The sequence below is a fragment of the Ambystoma mexicanum genome, chromosome 6q (assembly GCF_040938575.1).
Source record: "Ambystoma mexicanum isolate Mex_15411 chromosome 6q, UKY_AmexF1_1, whole genome shotgun sequence".
NCBI lineage: Eukaryota > Metazoa > Chordata > Amphibia > Caudata > Ambystomatidae > Ambystoma > Ambystoma mexicanum.
The window spans coordinates 1178476473-1178491035 of NC_090937.1; the positions used below are offsets into that span (position 1 = coordinate 1178476473).

General features: G+C 46.4%; 1 protein-coding gene across 4 annotated transcripts in view; it reads right to left on the bottom strand.

Moving 5' to 3' along the window:
• The window catches only part of KLHL5 (kelch like family member 5), a 1021700-nt gene that overhangs the window by 491642 nt on the left and 515495 nt on the right, over positions 1-14563 (bottom strand). For all 4 annotated transcript variants that reach the window (XM_069631792.1, XM_069631790.1, XM_069631791.1 and 1 more), the window contains one exon: positions 1658-1794. In XM_069631792.1, the coding sequence (XP_069487893.1) occupies positions 1658-1794 (137 nt within the window). The remainder of the gene's footprint in view (positions 1-1657; positions 1795-14563) is intronic.

Genomic DNA, 14563 nt, shown 5'->3' on the forward strand with positions numbered 1-14563 from the left:
TGTCTGTTTTCATTCTACTTGATCTCTCCTCTGCATTTGATACGGTTAACCACTCCATCCTCATATAACGGCTCCACGATACCCTAGATGTCTCGGTAGCGGGCACTGGACTGGCTGACATCCTTCTTCAGTGACCGTCTGTCGCGGTTTTTATGGGCTCTTTCTCCTCCCCACCTCTATCTCCACCTGCAGCATCCCCCAGGGACCCAACCTTTCACAACTACCTTGCTCGGCTTGCACACATCATTTCCTCCTTCTCCCCAAACTTACAGTGTTATGCAGATGACACACAACCTTTCTTCACACTTCCCCCTGATCCTCTTCTCACTTCCTATTTCATTCCTGACTGCCTATCTGCCATCCAGTCCTGGTGTACTTCCAATGATCTCTGTCTCAACGCCAGCAAGACTGAGATCATCCCTATTGGGACCTCTGCTCCCTCTTTCTGTCCCTCACTCCGGCTATCTTCTATGGGCTCTGCCCCTTCTCCTTCATCTGAGGCCAGAAACCTTGGAGTCATCTTCGACTCCTTTCTTTCCTTCATCCCTCACATTCAGGACCTTGCCAAGAAGACCCACTTTCAACTCCACGTCCTCAAAGGAATTCTTCCTTTCCTCACTTTCACACAGAAGCTCACTGTCTCTAGAGCTCTGGTTCTATTTTGGCTAGACTACTGCAATAGCCTTTTCCTTAATCTACCCTCTTCTTCTCTACAACCCCTCCAACTAATCCAGAATAGGGCTGCAAGACTTATCCTTGGCCTTAAGCCCAGGGACTGCATCTCTCCAGCCCTAAAAACTCTCCACTGGCTCCTGGCTGCTGCAAGGATCAAATTCAAATCCCTCTGCCTCATCCACAAGGTTGTCTGGGGACGGGGACCATGCTATCTACAACTTGCTCTCACTAAATACTCTGCCTCCATATCTTTACGTCCCTCTGGCACCAAATCTCTGCATGAGGACACCCATGCGGGAAGGTGCTCATCTTCTCCCCCCTTTCAACCCAATGTGCAAAAGGTTAAATTTAGACACCTTTATGCAATATACAAAACTTATAGTAACATTATCCACTACTGTACACAATCTATTTCCATAGTCAAAACGAAGGTGGAAATGGCAAAATAAAAGACAACTGTAAAATTATGAATGTGGATTTACTGGAATGTAATTCAGCGACTCTGCATCCGTTAACGTGCTACCAGCTCTATTCTAATAATAAGATGGATTGCAAGTATTACACATGCGATAAAAGTAATCATTATATGCAGTAATCCTGCCGAGAAATCTGCAACTTCATCATGTGGACAAAATGTGTATTTCTGCCTTAAAAACCCAACATTACTGCTCATACATGCAAGCCATGTATGCACGTGTTCATGGAAATGTATTATTGACAACCAGTTAACGGCATTTAGAGCTCCATTACACCATCTGAAACCTAGTTCATACTCCAGAAAACTTTGAAAAAACATAAATGTCTATTATTCACAGCCAAAACACATAACAGGGGACTGCCTTTAAAAAACTGTGATCACAAGTAAAGCAGATGTTTAGGGCTAGGTCAGTATTCGATTGTGTAACTGCATTGCTGTATTAAGCATTACGAATCTTGTTCACGAGAATATTTGGTATAGTACTGCCATGGTGATGAGTATTACCTGTGTAGGCATACTGAACTAATGCCCAGAGTGCATTTGGATCCACGCCCTCCATCTTGATTTCCTCTTGCCTGGCTTCCCTTACATCACTGGTAAACATGGCTGCAAAGTAGTCAGAGACAGAGGAAAGAACCAGCCTTGAAGCACACAGGGGAAAAGAAAAAAAAACATCAGATTATGCTTTACAGGTCCCGAGTAATGAATGTTTCACTTCATGCCTTTTGAAGGGGACATTATTTGCAGAAAGTGTTTTAACGCTGACCAAGTGTTTCATGCTTCAGTTCTTTTCCATGAATAATGAATGACTGATACTAAAAGTACCATTTGCATTTTTGGCAACGGCAGATCTCCTTGGAACCCAATGATTTGTTTTAATTTTAAAATCCATAATTGAATATGTGCACAAATAATTTCATAGCAAATCCTCTTATTTTAGGAGGACAATATTTACGAATCAAGATTATTCTTTATAGATAAAGCCTGCTGGGGGTCGAGGGGGGAGGGGGCGTGGATGGCCATTAAAAGAGCTAAGGGTTGAGCAACCACTAATGGATCAGCTCCATTTAGAATTGCGATGTCGGTTTCACAGACACCAGTTTTATCGGAATTAACTGTTCTAGCTCATGAGCACAATATGTTCACTCAATGATAAAAGAAAAGCTGTACACCGGCAGAGTTAAAAACACATGTTTAGTGAGAACAAAGATTAAATCAGAGGTCGAAGTGGGTGGGGGCGGTCGGGAGCGGTGCTCCTATACTTTTTATTTTTACGTTTCACTGTTCCTATACTTTTATTAAAAAAAAAAACTGTTCTGGAATTGTTTAGTTTTAAAATAAAAGTGTAGGATGAAGTTGATGCTTGCACTTCAGTGCACTGCACATTCCCATAAATAGCATGCGTGTTTGTTTGGGGGTTTGGATTGTGTGTGTGAGGGGGCGCAGGGATGGGCATTGTGGGGAGAGGGCCAGACCATCAGGGAACATAGTTCCACTACTTCTTTTCGTACACTTCGACCACTGGATTAAATCTAGGAAAGTGAATGGACACAGTGACTTCTATAGTGGGGACTTCAGACAATCCTCATGTAGGTTATTCATAGCTATAGCTCACAAAGATGACTACAGCCATGTGCTTGAGAAAAAAACTGTTAATACAAACAACACGTGGGATTGGCACCTTCTTCTGGCATTTATAGAGGGATATGCCTATCCAATAGCAACTTCTGCTACTATTGAATTTGATTGCGCCCAGGCCACGCCCTGTTTTTCTCATTAGTTCGCCTGCACGGCGACCGTATCAACGCCTTCAGCGTCTCATTCTTTCTTCCATGGCTCAGTAGGACCGTGGGTTTTGTTTGTTTTAGGGCAGCGGTCACCTACTTGGCGGAAAGCACATGGTTTGCTCGCAATAATAAAACATTCTTTCACAGAACGTTGCCTTTTATACACACGTTTTTTCTGCAAAAGAATGCGGTTTCTCACGGTCCTTTGGGCCATTACCCTGCTTGGTTTCCAGTTTAGTCTTGTATTTGTTTGTGGTCCATAGTGGACTGATTGGTGGCCTGCTTGGCCTGTGACCTCTAGTTGGGTAGTTTTGCCCATTGCTAGTCATTGTTCCCTGTGTTTGTATTTTGGTGCTGTTGGTGCTGGGTGCGCCCTGGTGCTCTGCAGTCTGCTTCACCCTTGTGGTTGCTGTTTTCTGTGGGTGTGGGGAGCTATGCAGTCCAAAGAGTCAGAGGGGGTACCTTTGGCTGACGCTAGCAGCCAGGTTAGGGCTGCTAAGAAAACGGATAGGTCAGTGGAAGAATCTGCAATGAAGGGGTTGGGGGAAAGCTCCCTGGGGCCACCCAGTCTGTCATAAGGGCTATTAGGGACCCTATGGACTCTGCCCTGCTCAATTTGAATTCAACTTTGGCTTTGGCTTTCGATAGGCTCATAAATAAGATATTGGATTTTCACCCCAATCCTGAACCAGGTCCCTCTGTAGCACATAGAAAGTGTATGGCTAAATCTAAACATTTGCAAGGGTAACTAAGCCCTATTCCTAATTCTCCCTCTCCTTCTAATTCCCCTGTTAGGGTGTTAAAACGTTAGCTTGGGGAAGGTCTTTCTCAGCCCACTGCTCTGGGTCCTATTACTTCTACTCCCTTATCCTCGACTGATTTGTCGGAGGATTCTGATTCCCCACCAAAGAGGCGTAAGAGGGAGGGGTCCCCGGTAAAGTTATCCCAAGGGGCCCAGGGACAGTTTTTCGACCCCTCTCTCATCCAACATCCAGGGTCGGCGGACTGGCGCCCTTCGGCAGCGGTTTCCTCTTTCCTGCATCATCGGAACAGTCATCGGAACAGGAAGTCGCGCCCCAAGGAGGACAGAACTAAGTTAAGCTCTGAGTGTCCTCGACCTGTCATTCCCGATAAGGTGGCCTCGACTCCGGATATAGACCAGTCTATGGTGGCTTTCTTGTCACAAAAGGGGAAGGATCCGAAAAAAAGGGTTGACAAGGTCCTCCAGGGTTCTCAAGATAAGCTTTTAGATCTGCTGAGACCCCTGACTCACATTTTTGAGATGGCGGAGGAAGCTTGATGTTCAGGCACTTAGAGGTTGGGTGCAGCGCTCATTCTGCCTGCTCGGCAATGCTAATGCAAGCATATCTAGAGAGGGTGCAAGGCTCTCCTCATGCGCATCAACCCTAAATTGCAGGATATGGCAGAGGGGGAAGCCGGTCCCAAGGCCCAGGGTAATCTGTTTGGCGACAGGTTTATTAAGGACCTCTCAGAATATGTCCACACCTTTACGGCCCTGGGTAAGGCTCAGTCTAACATAAGGAAGGTGTTTGCCCCTAAGATTTTTGACAGGGCCTGGACGAGGCCCACTCTTCCGGCCGTTCCTCTTATAGGGGTTCTGCCCGCCCACAGCAGTACGCCTCCCGTGGAGCCCATCACTCTTCCGCTGCTCGAGAATCACACACTTCCTTCTATCCCCAGAGAGGATCACAATGGAGAGGTTAGCAAGGTTTCTTCATCGGTGGAGGGAGCTCACCTCGGATCCATGGGTGTTACAGACAGTTCAGGGGTTTCAGATAGACTTTCTCGCCTCCCTGTCAGCTCTCTCCGCCTCCCCCTCTTGTGTTCGACCAAGGGAAGCAGAAGCTGGTGAATGCAGAGATTCGAGATCATCAGGAGTACCTGCTACCAGTGAAATTGCGCTTTGGGAATCGAGCGTTTGTGAAGGCTGTTTTCAACACTGTGAGCCCAGCAGCATTGCGAGCAGGAGCTCTTGCTGCTCTCTGCTCCCTGGAGGAGGCGGGGCTCATCACACGCACGTGACGTATCACGTGACAGCATCTGAACATAAATTGCTGGCCAAACCACACTCGCTGCGTAAGCCCTGGTGGCAGAAGGGCTGGTGCTGTTAGGCTGTTTGGCTGGTTGACTGGTCCTGGGCCATAGACACCGGCAAATACCCGGCCACAAGTTGGTGTCCCTGGAGAACCAAGTAAGTTTCATATGATACAACTCCCCTTGATCAAAAGTACATTGACAATACTACGGAATATAAAAACCCAATAATACCAACAACAACAAAAAAAAAGGGCTGGGGTGAGGAAAGAGACCTTGAAATATGCCTGTGACAGGTCCAAAGACCTGCAGGTTAAATTCAGCTCCATTTTAGAGAACACGGGAGACTGTTGGGGCCTTGACCCCTTTGATCCCGTCAGGCACTTACATTTGATACCATTCTACTTAAAGCAATTGTGAATCTACCATGTCAATGAGATACAATTTGAGAAGTGGACCATTGGTAGAACCACATACTGTCCAGGAGGGGGAGATCTCGTTAAGTCACAATGCTCCATTACAGCATGATGATATCAGGCATGATTTGCAAACGAGTATTCCCACTGGTCAGACTGGGCTCACTCATGTACAAATTCATAATCCCGTTATAACATATCATAATGGAAGAGAGGACTCAGGAAATACAGTTTCCTCCTTGGTATCTACGCTCAAACGAGGAAAGGACTATACACTCACAACCACAAACATCAAGGGGACTATAGACCAATATTTTAAGTCAAGAGGTCATAGGAACCTTCTCAATGGCGGAGAGGGTTTACAAACCCCCTTGCTTCCTAAAGGCTAATCTGTAGAAGGGATGGGAAACACCACCCTCCAAATTGAAAACCTAGACCTTTCAGAAGGCAGCAATTTGTCTGCCATTTTACCACATAACATTCCAGATTCTGGCTCTCTTCTGAATGCAACAGAAAATACGAGAAGAGAATCAAGGGATCATTCGACTTTGAGCCCTCCACCAAACGCACACGATCAGCCCCCTTTGAGAAGACCACCAGCAGAGGAACTCATGGCTAGCGAGATAACTTTAACAGCTTTGAACTTTGTTCTAAATTCCTTGGTGGGGGTATTTGAGGCAACAAAGGGAGACATCCAAGTACATACTGGAATATTGTTGGAAATATCTAAAGATTTTGACTTGTTTGAAGCCTCAATAGTGGGATTTACCAACGCCATAAACAGTGCAATTCTACCATCAATAACATCACTGGCAGGAGTTCTAGCTTCACAAAAATCAGAGATAGCGGATATCAAGTCTATGCTTCAGAATATAAGTTTGGAAAGAAAAGAAACCAATTTAATGTTACAAAACTTCATTCAGACCCAGGGAAACATCAAGGGTCCTGAGCAGCCCTCATTGGGTGATCCCTCCAAAGATCGATCCCCCTCCACATGGGATGATACTCCACTATCCTCATCAGTGATGGAAGAGTTCTGCCGTTTAGCACAGCTGGCAGAGGCTAACATACAAGACGAGGTGATCTGTATAGAAGAAGACCCTTCCCAGAAACAAAGCATGGTTGAGGAGGAAGGGAGCCCTGCAGAGGAAAGTGCAGGTCAACCATCTCAAAGGAGGAGGAGGGTGAGAAAAAAGAAACAAAAAAATGCAAGACATAAATCCCAACAGAACTCTAGACAAGAAAAGAAATCCAAAAACATGAAGGCAAAAAAATCAAAAAATGCTGATACAAACAAGTTCATTAATAACTTAGCCAACGCATCAAAAAACCCAAATAAAGAGAAGAAGGATAAAGGAGAGAAACTGCACTCAGAAATGGAGATGGAGGCGCGTGAAGGGCAGGAGCCGGGAAAGATCAAGAAGAAGCTAACCGCCAAATCAAGATCCGACACCCAAAACGTCTCTAATAAAACAGTAGGAATACAAACAGAGCCAACAGACAGCAAAAATCTGGAGAACGCAACAGGCCCAGTGGTGGGCATCCTTCCGCCATTGATTGCGGGGAAATCAATAAAGTGGGCTCCAATCTTTCTCCCCAGAGCCAAACAGGCCTCAACAAAACTGCCCCACTTTGGAGCTCCTGCTTTAAAATAGCTCCAATATTTCTCCAAGGACAGAAAAAAACAACGAAACCAGTAGAAGCCCTGACTAAAAGAGTTGAAAAAACTAGTGAGAGCCTACCACCAACTCGGGATCAAGAAGAGCTGTTAACATCGCCCTTAGTGGTAGAAGACTCAACACAGAATACTCCGTCAGAACAAGTAAATCAGAGTCACTGGATCCAGAAAGGAGGGGGAGCAAAACAAAAGGACAGAAAGAGATACATCACCCGATAAAACAAATCCTTTTGCAGCCCCGCGGCTTTGGCTTATAGGACACAAAGACAAAATGAATTGTAAATACTTAAATAGAGGGTCACTCTTGATGCTCTTTAAAAAAAATACCAGATTTATACCTCTTTTCATCAAATGATATTGAGTATGTTACATTCCCAGAGCGACAGGCGACCCATTTAGTGGAAGTCGGGTTTACATCCAAAATAGGGGCAAAGGCAATCTTAGATGCAGCAGGCCCTTTACAAAAACAAGGGATAACCATACATGAAGACATGCCCTCAGACATCAGGGTTGGGGAAGAAGGACAGGAGGAAACAAAGGAAGGAGGCAAAATAAACACCCAAGTAAAGGAAATGTCAGCTGTTGCACATGGTAGAATCGAGGGGGACAAACAGACAATGTGGGCGCCTCTGCTGGAGATTATAACACAGGTCTGTCAGAAACTGGGCGTGGGTGAGACATGTCTTTAGTTGGGAGAGTATGAGGGTGGCAAGTTGGAACACGCGTGGCTCTAGCTCCTTTAGGAACCTAAATATGAGATCAGAGATATTTGGCAAGAATTACCCAATTCTCCTACAGGAGACATGGTTAGTTAACGCACCAGAGCTAGAGGGCTTTATAATAACTACACAAGCCGCAACAACAGTGGGGAAAGGAAGGCCAAAGGGTAGGCTGCTACTTGCTTGTAATGCCACTCGCTGTAATGAGGTGACAATAATCTCAAACGAACAAGAGGGGATCTTGGCAGTAAAATGTGTGGTTGCCACATCTAAGGGGTCGAAACAAATAGTAGCAGTAAACTTATACTGGAATCCGGCATCTTTAAAGCTTGCCATATTTCTGGATGCCTTATCTAGTGTGCTGACTGAAATAAAATTGTCCCACCCTGACGCATATGTTTTGGTGGCAGGGGACCTAAATTCCCAATGTGTTGAAAGTGGGAAAGGGAAAGGAGCAAGGAAACACAAAGCCATCCCCTCAAATGGAAACATTTGGGGATCTTTCTTTAAAGATTGGGACCTAAAAATGGGGAATGGATCTTTGGAAGGAGACATTCCTCCTGCAAGCACATGGTTGTAACGCTCACCTGATTCCCACGGAGGCGCAGGTCTGGCTTTGAGTGCTGATGCTTCTTCAATGGTGAAGCGCAGGACTCTGAAGATAGACAGGAAGGGCCCTCTACTCTGGCTTCTCCGGCTCGCAGGAATATTCCCCTGTGCGTGAAAAGGGAGTATTACCTACTGACTGAGTTATGCTCAAGCCTCCCACTCTCTTCCAACCCTCCACGATACCCTTCCACGATTCCCCGTGAAGTCTCACCTTAGGGTCTGAAAGGACGAGCTCTCCATCCTGCTTCTGACGCAGGGGCGCGTTGAACCCAGTTACTTCACTGGATTGAGGTTGGATGGGAGTTCAGGTAAGCTTGATAATACTGGTAAGGCGCTGTAAAAGTTCTGTTGCAAGTTCAAAAGTTCAAGCTTTAAATAATAATGTTCATTGTCTTTTTTCAGGTGATGAATGAAGATTCCTTTGGAGACTTCTTGCAACAAAGCGCTGATGTTGATGTCTTTTCCCCATAGGGGCCGGGGTCCTGCTTGGAAGCAGCAAGACCCGAAATGAAATGGGAATGACCCAACAGGTAAGTCTTAGAAGGAAACTGAGCTTTTCCTATTCCCTTCCTTCTCTCACCTCTTATTCTTGTCTTTTTCTCTAGGCTCTGGAAAGTGGCTGTGTATTCGGATGATCGCTGCTGAAGATGGAGGAACCCAGGAAAGGTGAGTGAAATGCAGCGCTGCAGCGATCGTAACGAAATGCTTTTAAAAAATGATGTCTTCCCTTTCAGGATCGTCGGTGATGTCTCCGTGGTGCAGATTAGCTGGTAGGTCTCTTGTCTTCCTATGCAGGTGACCCAGGATGCTGACAGGCGTGGCTGAAGTCCAGATGCAGGAGCTGACACGGTGAGTGTCCAGCTGCGAGGAGCAGAACAACACGAAGCGTGAGTTGCTGATCGGGTGTGGTTTAAATAGCTTTGGAAGAAGTTCCAAGTGTGTATCCTTCCTCCGATCAGGTATGTGTCCTTCCCCGACCACACCCGGGTGGAAAGTAGTCCCACAGGTAAAGTAGTTCTTATTCAGGCCTCAAGAGGGCCTGGATGTGGCAGCATGGTAAGTGCACATTAAAGCACTTGAACACATGTCTAGCTTTATGAGCCTGGCGCCTAGGGCGCCAGGACAGAGGTCCAACATGAGCCTGGCGCCTTAGCTGCGTCCAAAGGGCCCCAGCTTGGGCCCGCTGGCACTCCCTTGGGGGAAATGATGCCTGCCTCTGGGGTTGCTGGGTCGGACCTGGCTCCTTGGAGGTTGGCATCATGACAGTACCCCCCCTCAAGGCCCCTCCCAAGGTTCTTCCCTCCGGGGGTTTGGGCTTGTTCGGAAATCTCCGGTGAAACCTTTGTACTAATCGAGGTGCATGGACAAGGTTACTAGGCTCCCACGATCTCTCCTGAGGTCCATATCCCTTCCAGTCAACAAGATAGAAGAGTTTCGACTTTACCACCTTGGAGTCTAAAATGTCTTTAACTTCGAATTCTAATTCCCCTTCAATTTGAACTGGATCTGGAGGCTTGGACAATCGGATTCCTGGTTGTACTGGCTTCAAAAGTGATGCATGAAAAACTGGATGAATACGCATGTTGGACGGTAGATCCAGTTTAAAGGCCACTGGGTTAATTATAGCTTTGATGGGATAAGGTCCTATGAATCTGGGATTGAAGGTTCGCGGGCCCTTGAGGGGTAAATGTTTAGTTGCTAGCCATACCTGGTCTCCTACTTGGTAAGGAGGAGTTTTACTTCGGTGCAAATCAGCGTTTTCTTTATACTTTTTCTTGGCTTGCTGTAAATGAGTTGCAGCTTCTTTGAAGGCTCGGGTTATTGTGGAATGCAGATGATTTACTGCGGGCATTTCCAGGGTCAGAGGTGGATCTAGATCAGAGGTCCGAGGATGGTGACCATACAAAGTATAAAAGGGGGTTTGTCCGGTTCCAGAATGCACTGAATTGTTGTATGCATATTCTGTGATCCAAAGGATGTCTTTCCAATTTAACTCGGATTGGTGTAACATGCACCGAAGATATTGCTCGAGAGTCTGATTGGTTCTCTCGGTTTGTCCGTCGGTCTGAGGGTGGTGGCTGGTGGATAACCGCACCTCTATTTGTGCTAGTTGGCAACACTTCTTCCAAAAATGTGAGATAAATTGACTTCCACGATCCGAGACTAAAATGGAAGGGAAACCATGTATGCGAACTATATTCTCCAGGAATTCCTTGGCCAAGGTGGAAGCTGAAGGCAAACCCTTTAAAGGGATAAAGTGGGCCATTTTGGAGAATAGGTCCACAATTACAAGGATTGTGTTGTAACCAGCACAAGGAGGCAGATCTGTTATAAAGTCCATTGACAGGGTGTGCCATGGTGCCGGTGGAATATCCAAGGGTTGAAGTAGGCCGGCTGGCCTTTTCTTTTGAGCCTTGTTTTGGGCGCAAATTCCACAAGACAGTACAAAAGACTTTATGTCTTTTCTCCAAGAAGGCCACCAGAAGTGGCGTTTGATTTTTTCCTCCGTTTTAGCGATACCAGGGTGTCCTTCCATTAAAGATTCATGATGATGGGCAATAACAGGTTCTTGCAATTCTTTACTTGGCAGAAACAACCGCTCCTGGAAGTAGGGTAAGTCATCCTTAATGGTGTAATGAGGACCCTTTTGACTCCATTCCAGTAAGGTTGAAGAGTCTAGAAGTTGTTTTACTTGCGTTTGGATATCCTCAATAGATTGCAATGAAGTTAAGCCTAAGATTCTTTGCTCAGGTATGATGGGCACAGGTTCTAAGCTCGAATTAGATTCTTCCATACCAATCCGGGATAAGGCGTCTGCTTTTCCATTCTTGCAGCCAGGGCGATAGGTAATTACAAAATCAAATTCCGCAAAGAATAGAGCCCATCGGAGTTGTCGTGAAGATTGAGCTTTGGCCGTCTTTAAATACTGTAAGTTTCTGTGGTCCGTAATTACGGTGATGGTGTGTCTTGCCCCAAGAAGGGAGTGACGCCAAGCCTTGAAAGCAGATTTGATGGCCAGTAACTCTTTATCGGTAATTGCGTAGTTGATTTCAGGAGGAGAAAATTTTCTCGACCAAAAGGCCACCGGGTGTAGTTGGTTAGTTTTTGGGTCTCTTTGCGACAGGACAGCTCCCATGGCCGAACTGGAAGCATCGGTTTCCATTAAGTACGGGAGATCTGGGTGAGGGTGCTTCAATACAGGTGCAGAGGTGAATTTGGTTTTCAGGTCCTGGAAGGCTTGTTCGGCCTCAAGAGTCCATTCGAAGCGTTTTTCTTTAGGAGAGCGGTGATGGGTTGGACTGTTCGGGAAAATTCCGGGATGAATCTTCGATAGAAATTGGCAAAGCCGAGCATGCTCTGAACTCCCTTCACCGAGCTTGGAGATGGCCATTTGAGGATGGCGTCCACCTTTCGCGAGTCCATTCGGACTCCTTGAGGTGTCAGGATGAATCCGAGAAACTCAACTTCTGTGGTATGAAAAACACATTTTTCGAGTTTTGCAAATAGTCTGTGCTGGCGCAGTTTCTCAAGAACTGCCCTAACATGTTTTCTGTGATCAGATTCTGAAGAAGAGTACACCAGGATGTCGTCAATGTAAACAATGACGCAGACATCGATAAGTTCCCGAAGAACATCATTCATAAAGTACTGAAAGGCGGCAGGTGCATTGCACAAACCGAAGGGCATCACCTGATATTCGAAGAGCCCAAATTTGGTGCGGAATGCAGTCTTCCATTCGTCGCCTTCTTTTATGCCCACCAGGTGATAAGCTCCTCGGAGATCTAACTTGGTGTACACACAAGCGTCTTTCACCTGGTCGATAAGCTCAGGGATCAAGGGCAGAGGATAACGATTCTTAATCGTTATTTGATTTAGGGCGCGATAGTCTATACACGTTCTAAGGTCGCCTTCTTTTTTTGGCACGAAGAACAGAGCTGAAGAGACAGGAGACTTGGACGGGCGAATAAAACCATTGGCTAGGTACTGATCTAAATACTGACGCAAATGCAGGTTCTCAGGTTCCGTAAGAGCATAAATCCTACTACAAGGTAGTTGAGCATTGGGTACCAGATCGATCTGGCAATCATAAGACCGATGGGGAGGTAACGTGTTAGCCTGTTCTTTCTGAAAAACGTCTTGGAATTCTTGGTATTCCAACGGTAGCTGTACAGGGGTGGAAGTTGCTGTGGCTAGACCCATAGCTGGATTTCTTGGATAACAAGTTGGTTCACAATCAGGAAAACTTATCTTCTTTGCTCGCCAGTCAATTCTGGGATTATGTGTTTCTAACCAAGGAATTTCAAGAATTACTTGAAATTGTGGGGCCTTGATCACATCAAACACGATTGCTTCCCGATGTCCATCCTGACCCACCAGTGTCACTTCAACAGTGGAATGCGTTACAGGCCCTGAGGCTATTTCGGTTCCATCTACTGTAGTAATGACATCTTGGGTTACTTTCGGGCGGAGAGGAAGCTTAATCCTGGAAGCCAATTCACGGTCTATGTAATTTCCAATAGCTCCACTGTCGATGTATGCTTTTATAGCATGCACCTGCTGAGGCTGTTTTGGGTCCACGAGCACCATTGGCATGACGAAATGCGAGGTCAAAGAGTTAGTTTTCAAGCTCGGCAAGCGGACCCCTACGCTTGCCGGGCTAGGTCGTTTCCCGAATCAGGTGTCACTAATTCGTTATCAGTAGCTCCAACCACCTTCTTAAGTGGTTTAACTGGACAATTTCGAAGAAAGTGACCGGAAGTCCCGCAATACAGACAAAGGTGCATTTGCCGCCTTCTCTCTCGTTCTTTCTGCGTTAATGGTCCTTTAACACCACCGATTTGCATAGGTTCAGATACGTCGGTACTCTTGGAGGTAGCGTGGGTTTTGATCGGTGCTCGGTTTTCATACTTGAACCGATCTGCTTTTCTATTTTGAAGTCTGTGATCAAGTTGAACCACCAAGTCAATGTAGTCTGCGCAGACCTGGGGTGGGTTTACTATCTGAGCTAGAACATCCTTAAGCTCTCCGCGCAGACCTCGATGAAACAATGTGATCCTTTTACTTTCTGGCCATCCAGTTTCCACAACCAGTCTGTTAAAGGTGACGATGTAGGACAGAAGATCCTGATTACCTTGTCGTAAGGATAGCAGTTCGTTATCAAGGGCCTGTCCTTGAGAGTGTCGAGCGAACAATCTTTCCATGCTGGCCTGGAAGCCCTGAAAATCCTGGAGAATGGGATCATCCTGATTTACCAATGGAATAGACCAATCGGCAGCACTGCCACTGAGGTAAGATAGTATAAAGGCTACCTTGGTCTGGTCGTTAGGGAAGGCTCCGGGTCTGCATAGAAAGTGTAAACGACATTGGTTCATAAAGACGGCATATTTCTTGGGATCCCCCGCAAAACGTTCAGGCGGGGCCAAAGGCATGTGTCCAGGTAGATTAATTTGTACCGGGTTACTCAAACCCATTGATGTGGAAATGTCTCCGGAATTAGGTAAAGGAGTGTGCCCTGCCTGGGCCTGTAATAACCTTTTGGCTAGGTCATCAGTTCTTTCCTTAGATAAGATCAGTTCTCTTTTGAGAGCGTTAGTCTCCTGGCGGGCTGAGTGCACCTCTGCCCGTAATTCCCCCAAAAGCTGGGCCAGCTGGTCAGTCTCGGAAGTCTCCATAGCGCCCGGGTGGGAAATTGTGGGTAGGCTTCGCGTTCTGTAACGCTCACCTGATTCCCACGGAGGCGCAGGTCTGGCTTCGAGTGCTGATGCTTCTTCAATGGTGAAGCGCAGGACTCTGAAGATGGACAGGAAGGGCCCTCTACTCTGGCTTCTCCGGCTCGCAGGAATATTCCCCTGTGCGTGAAAAGGGAGTATTACCTACTGACTGAGTTATGCTCAAGCCTCCCACTCTCTTCCAACCCTCCACGATACCCTTCCACGATTCCCCGTGAAGTCTCACCTTAGGGTCTGAAAGGACGAGCTCTCCATCCTGCTTCTGACGCAGGGGCGCGTTGAACCCAGTTACTTCACTGGATTGAGGTTGGATGGGAGTTCAGGTAAGCTTGATTATACTGGTAAGGCGCTGTAAAAGTTCTGTTGCAAGTTCAAAAGTTCAAGCTTTAAATAATAATGTTCATTGTCTTTTTTCAG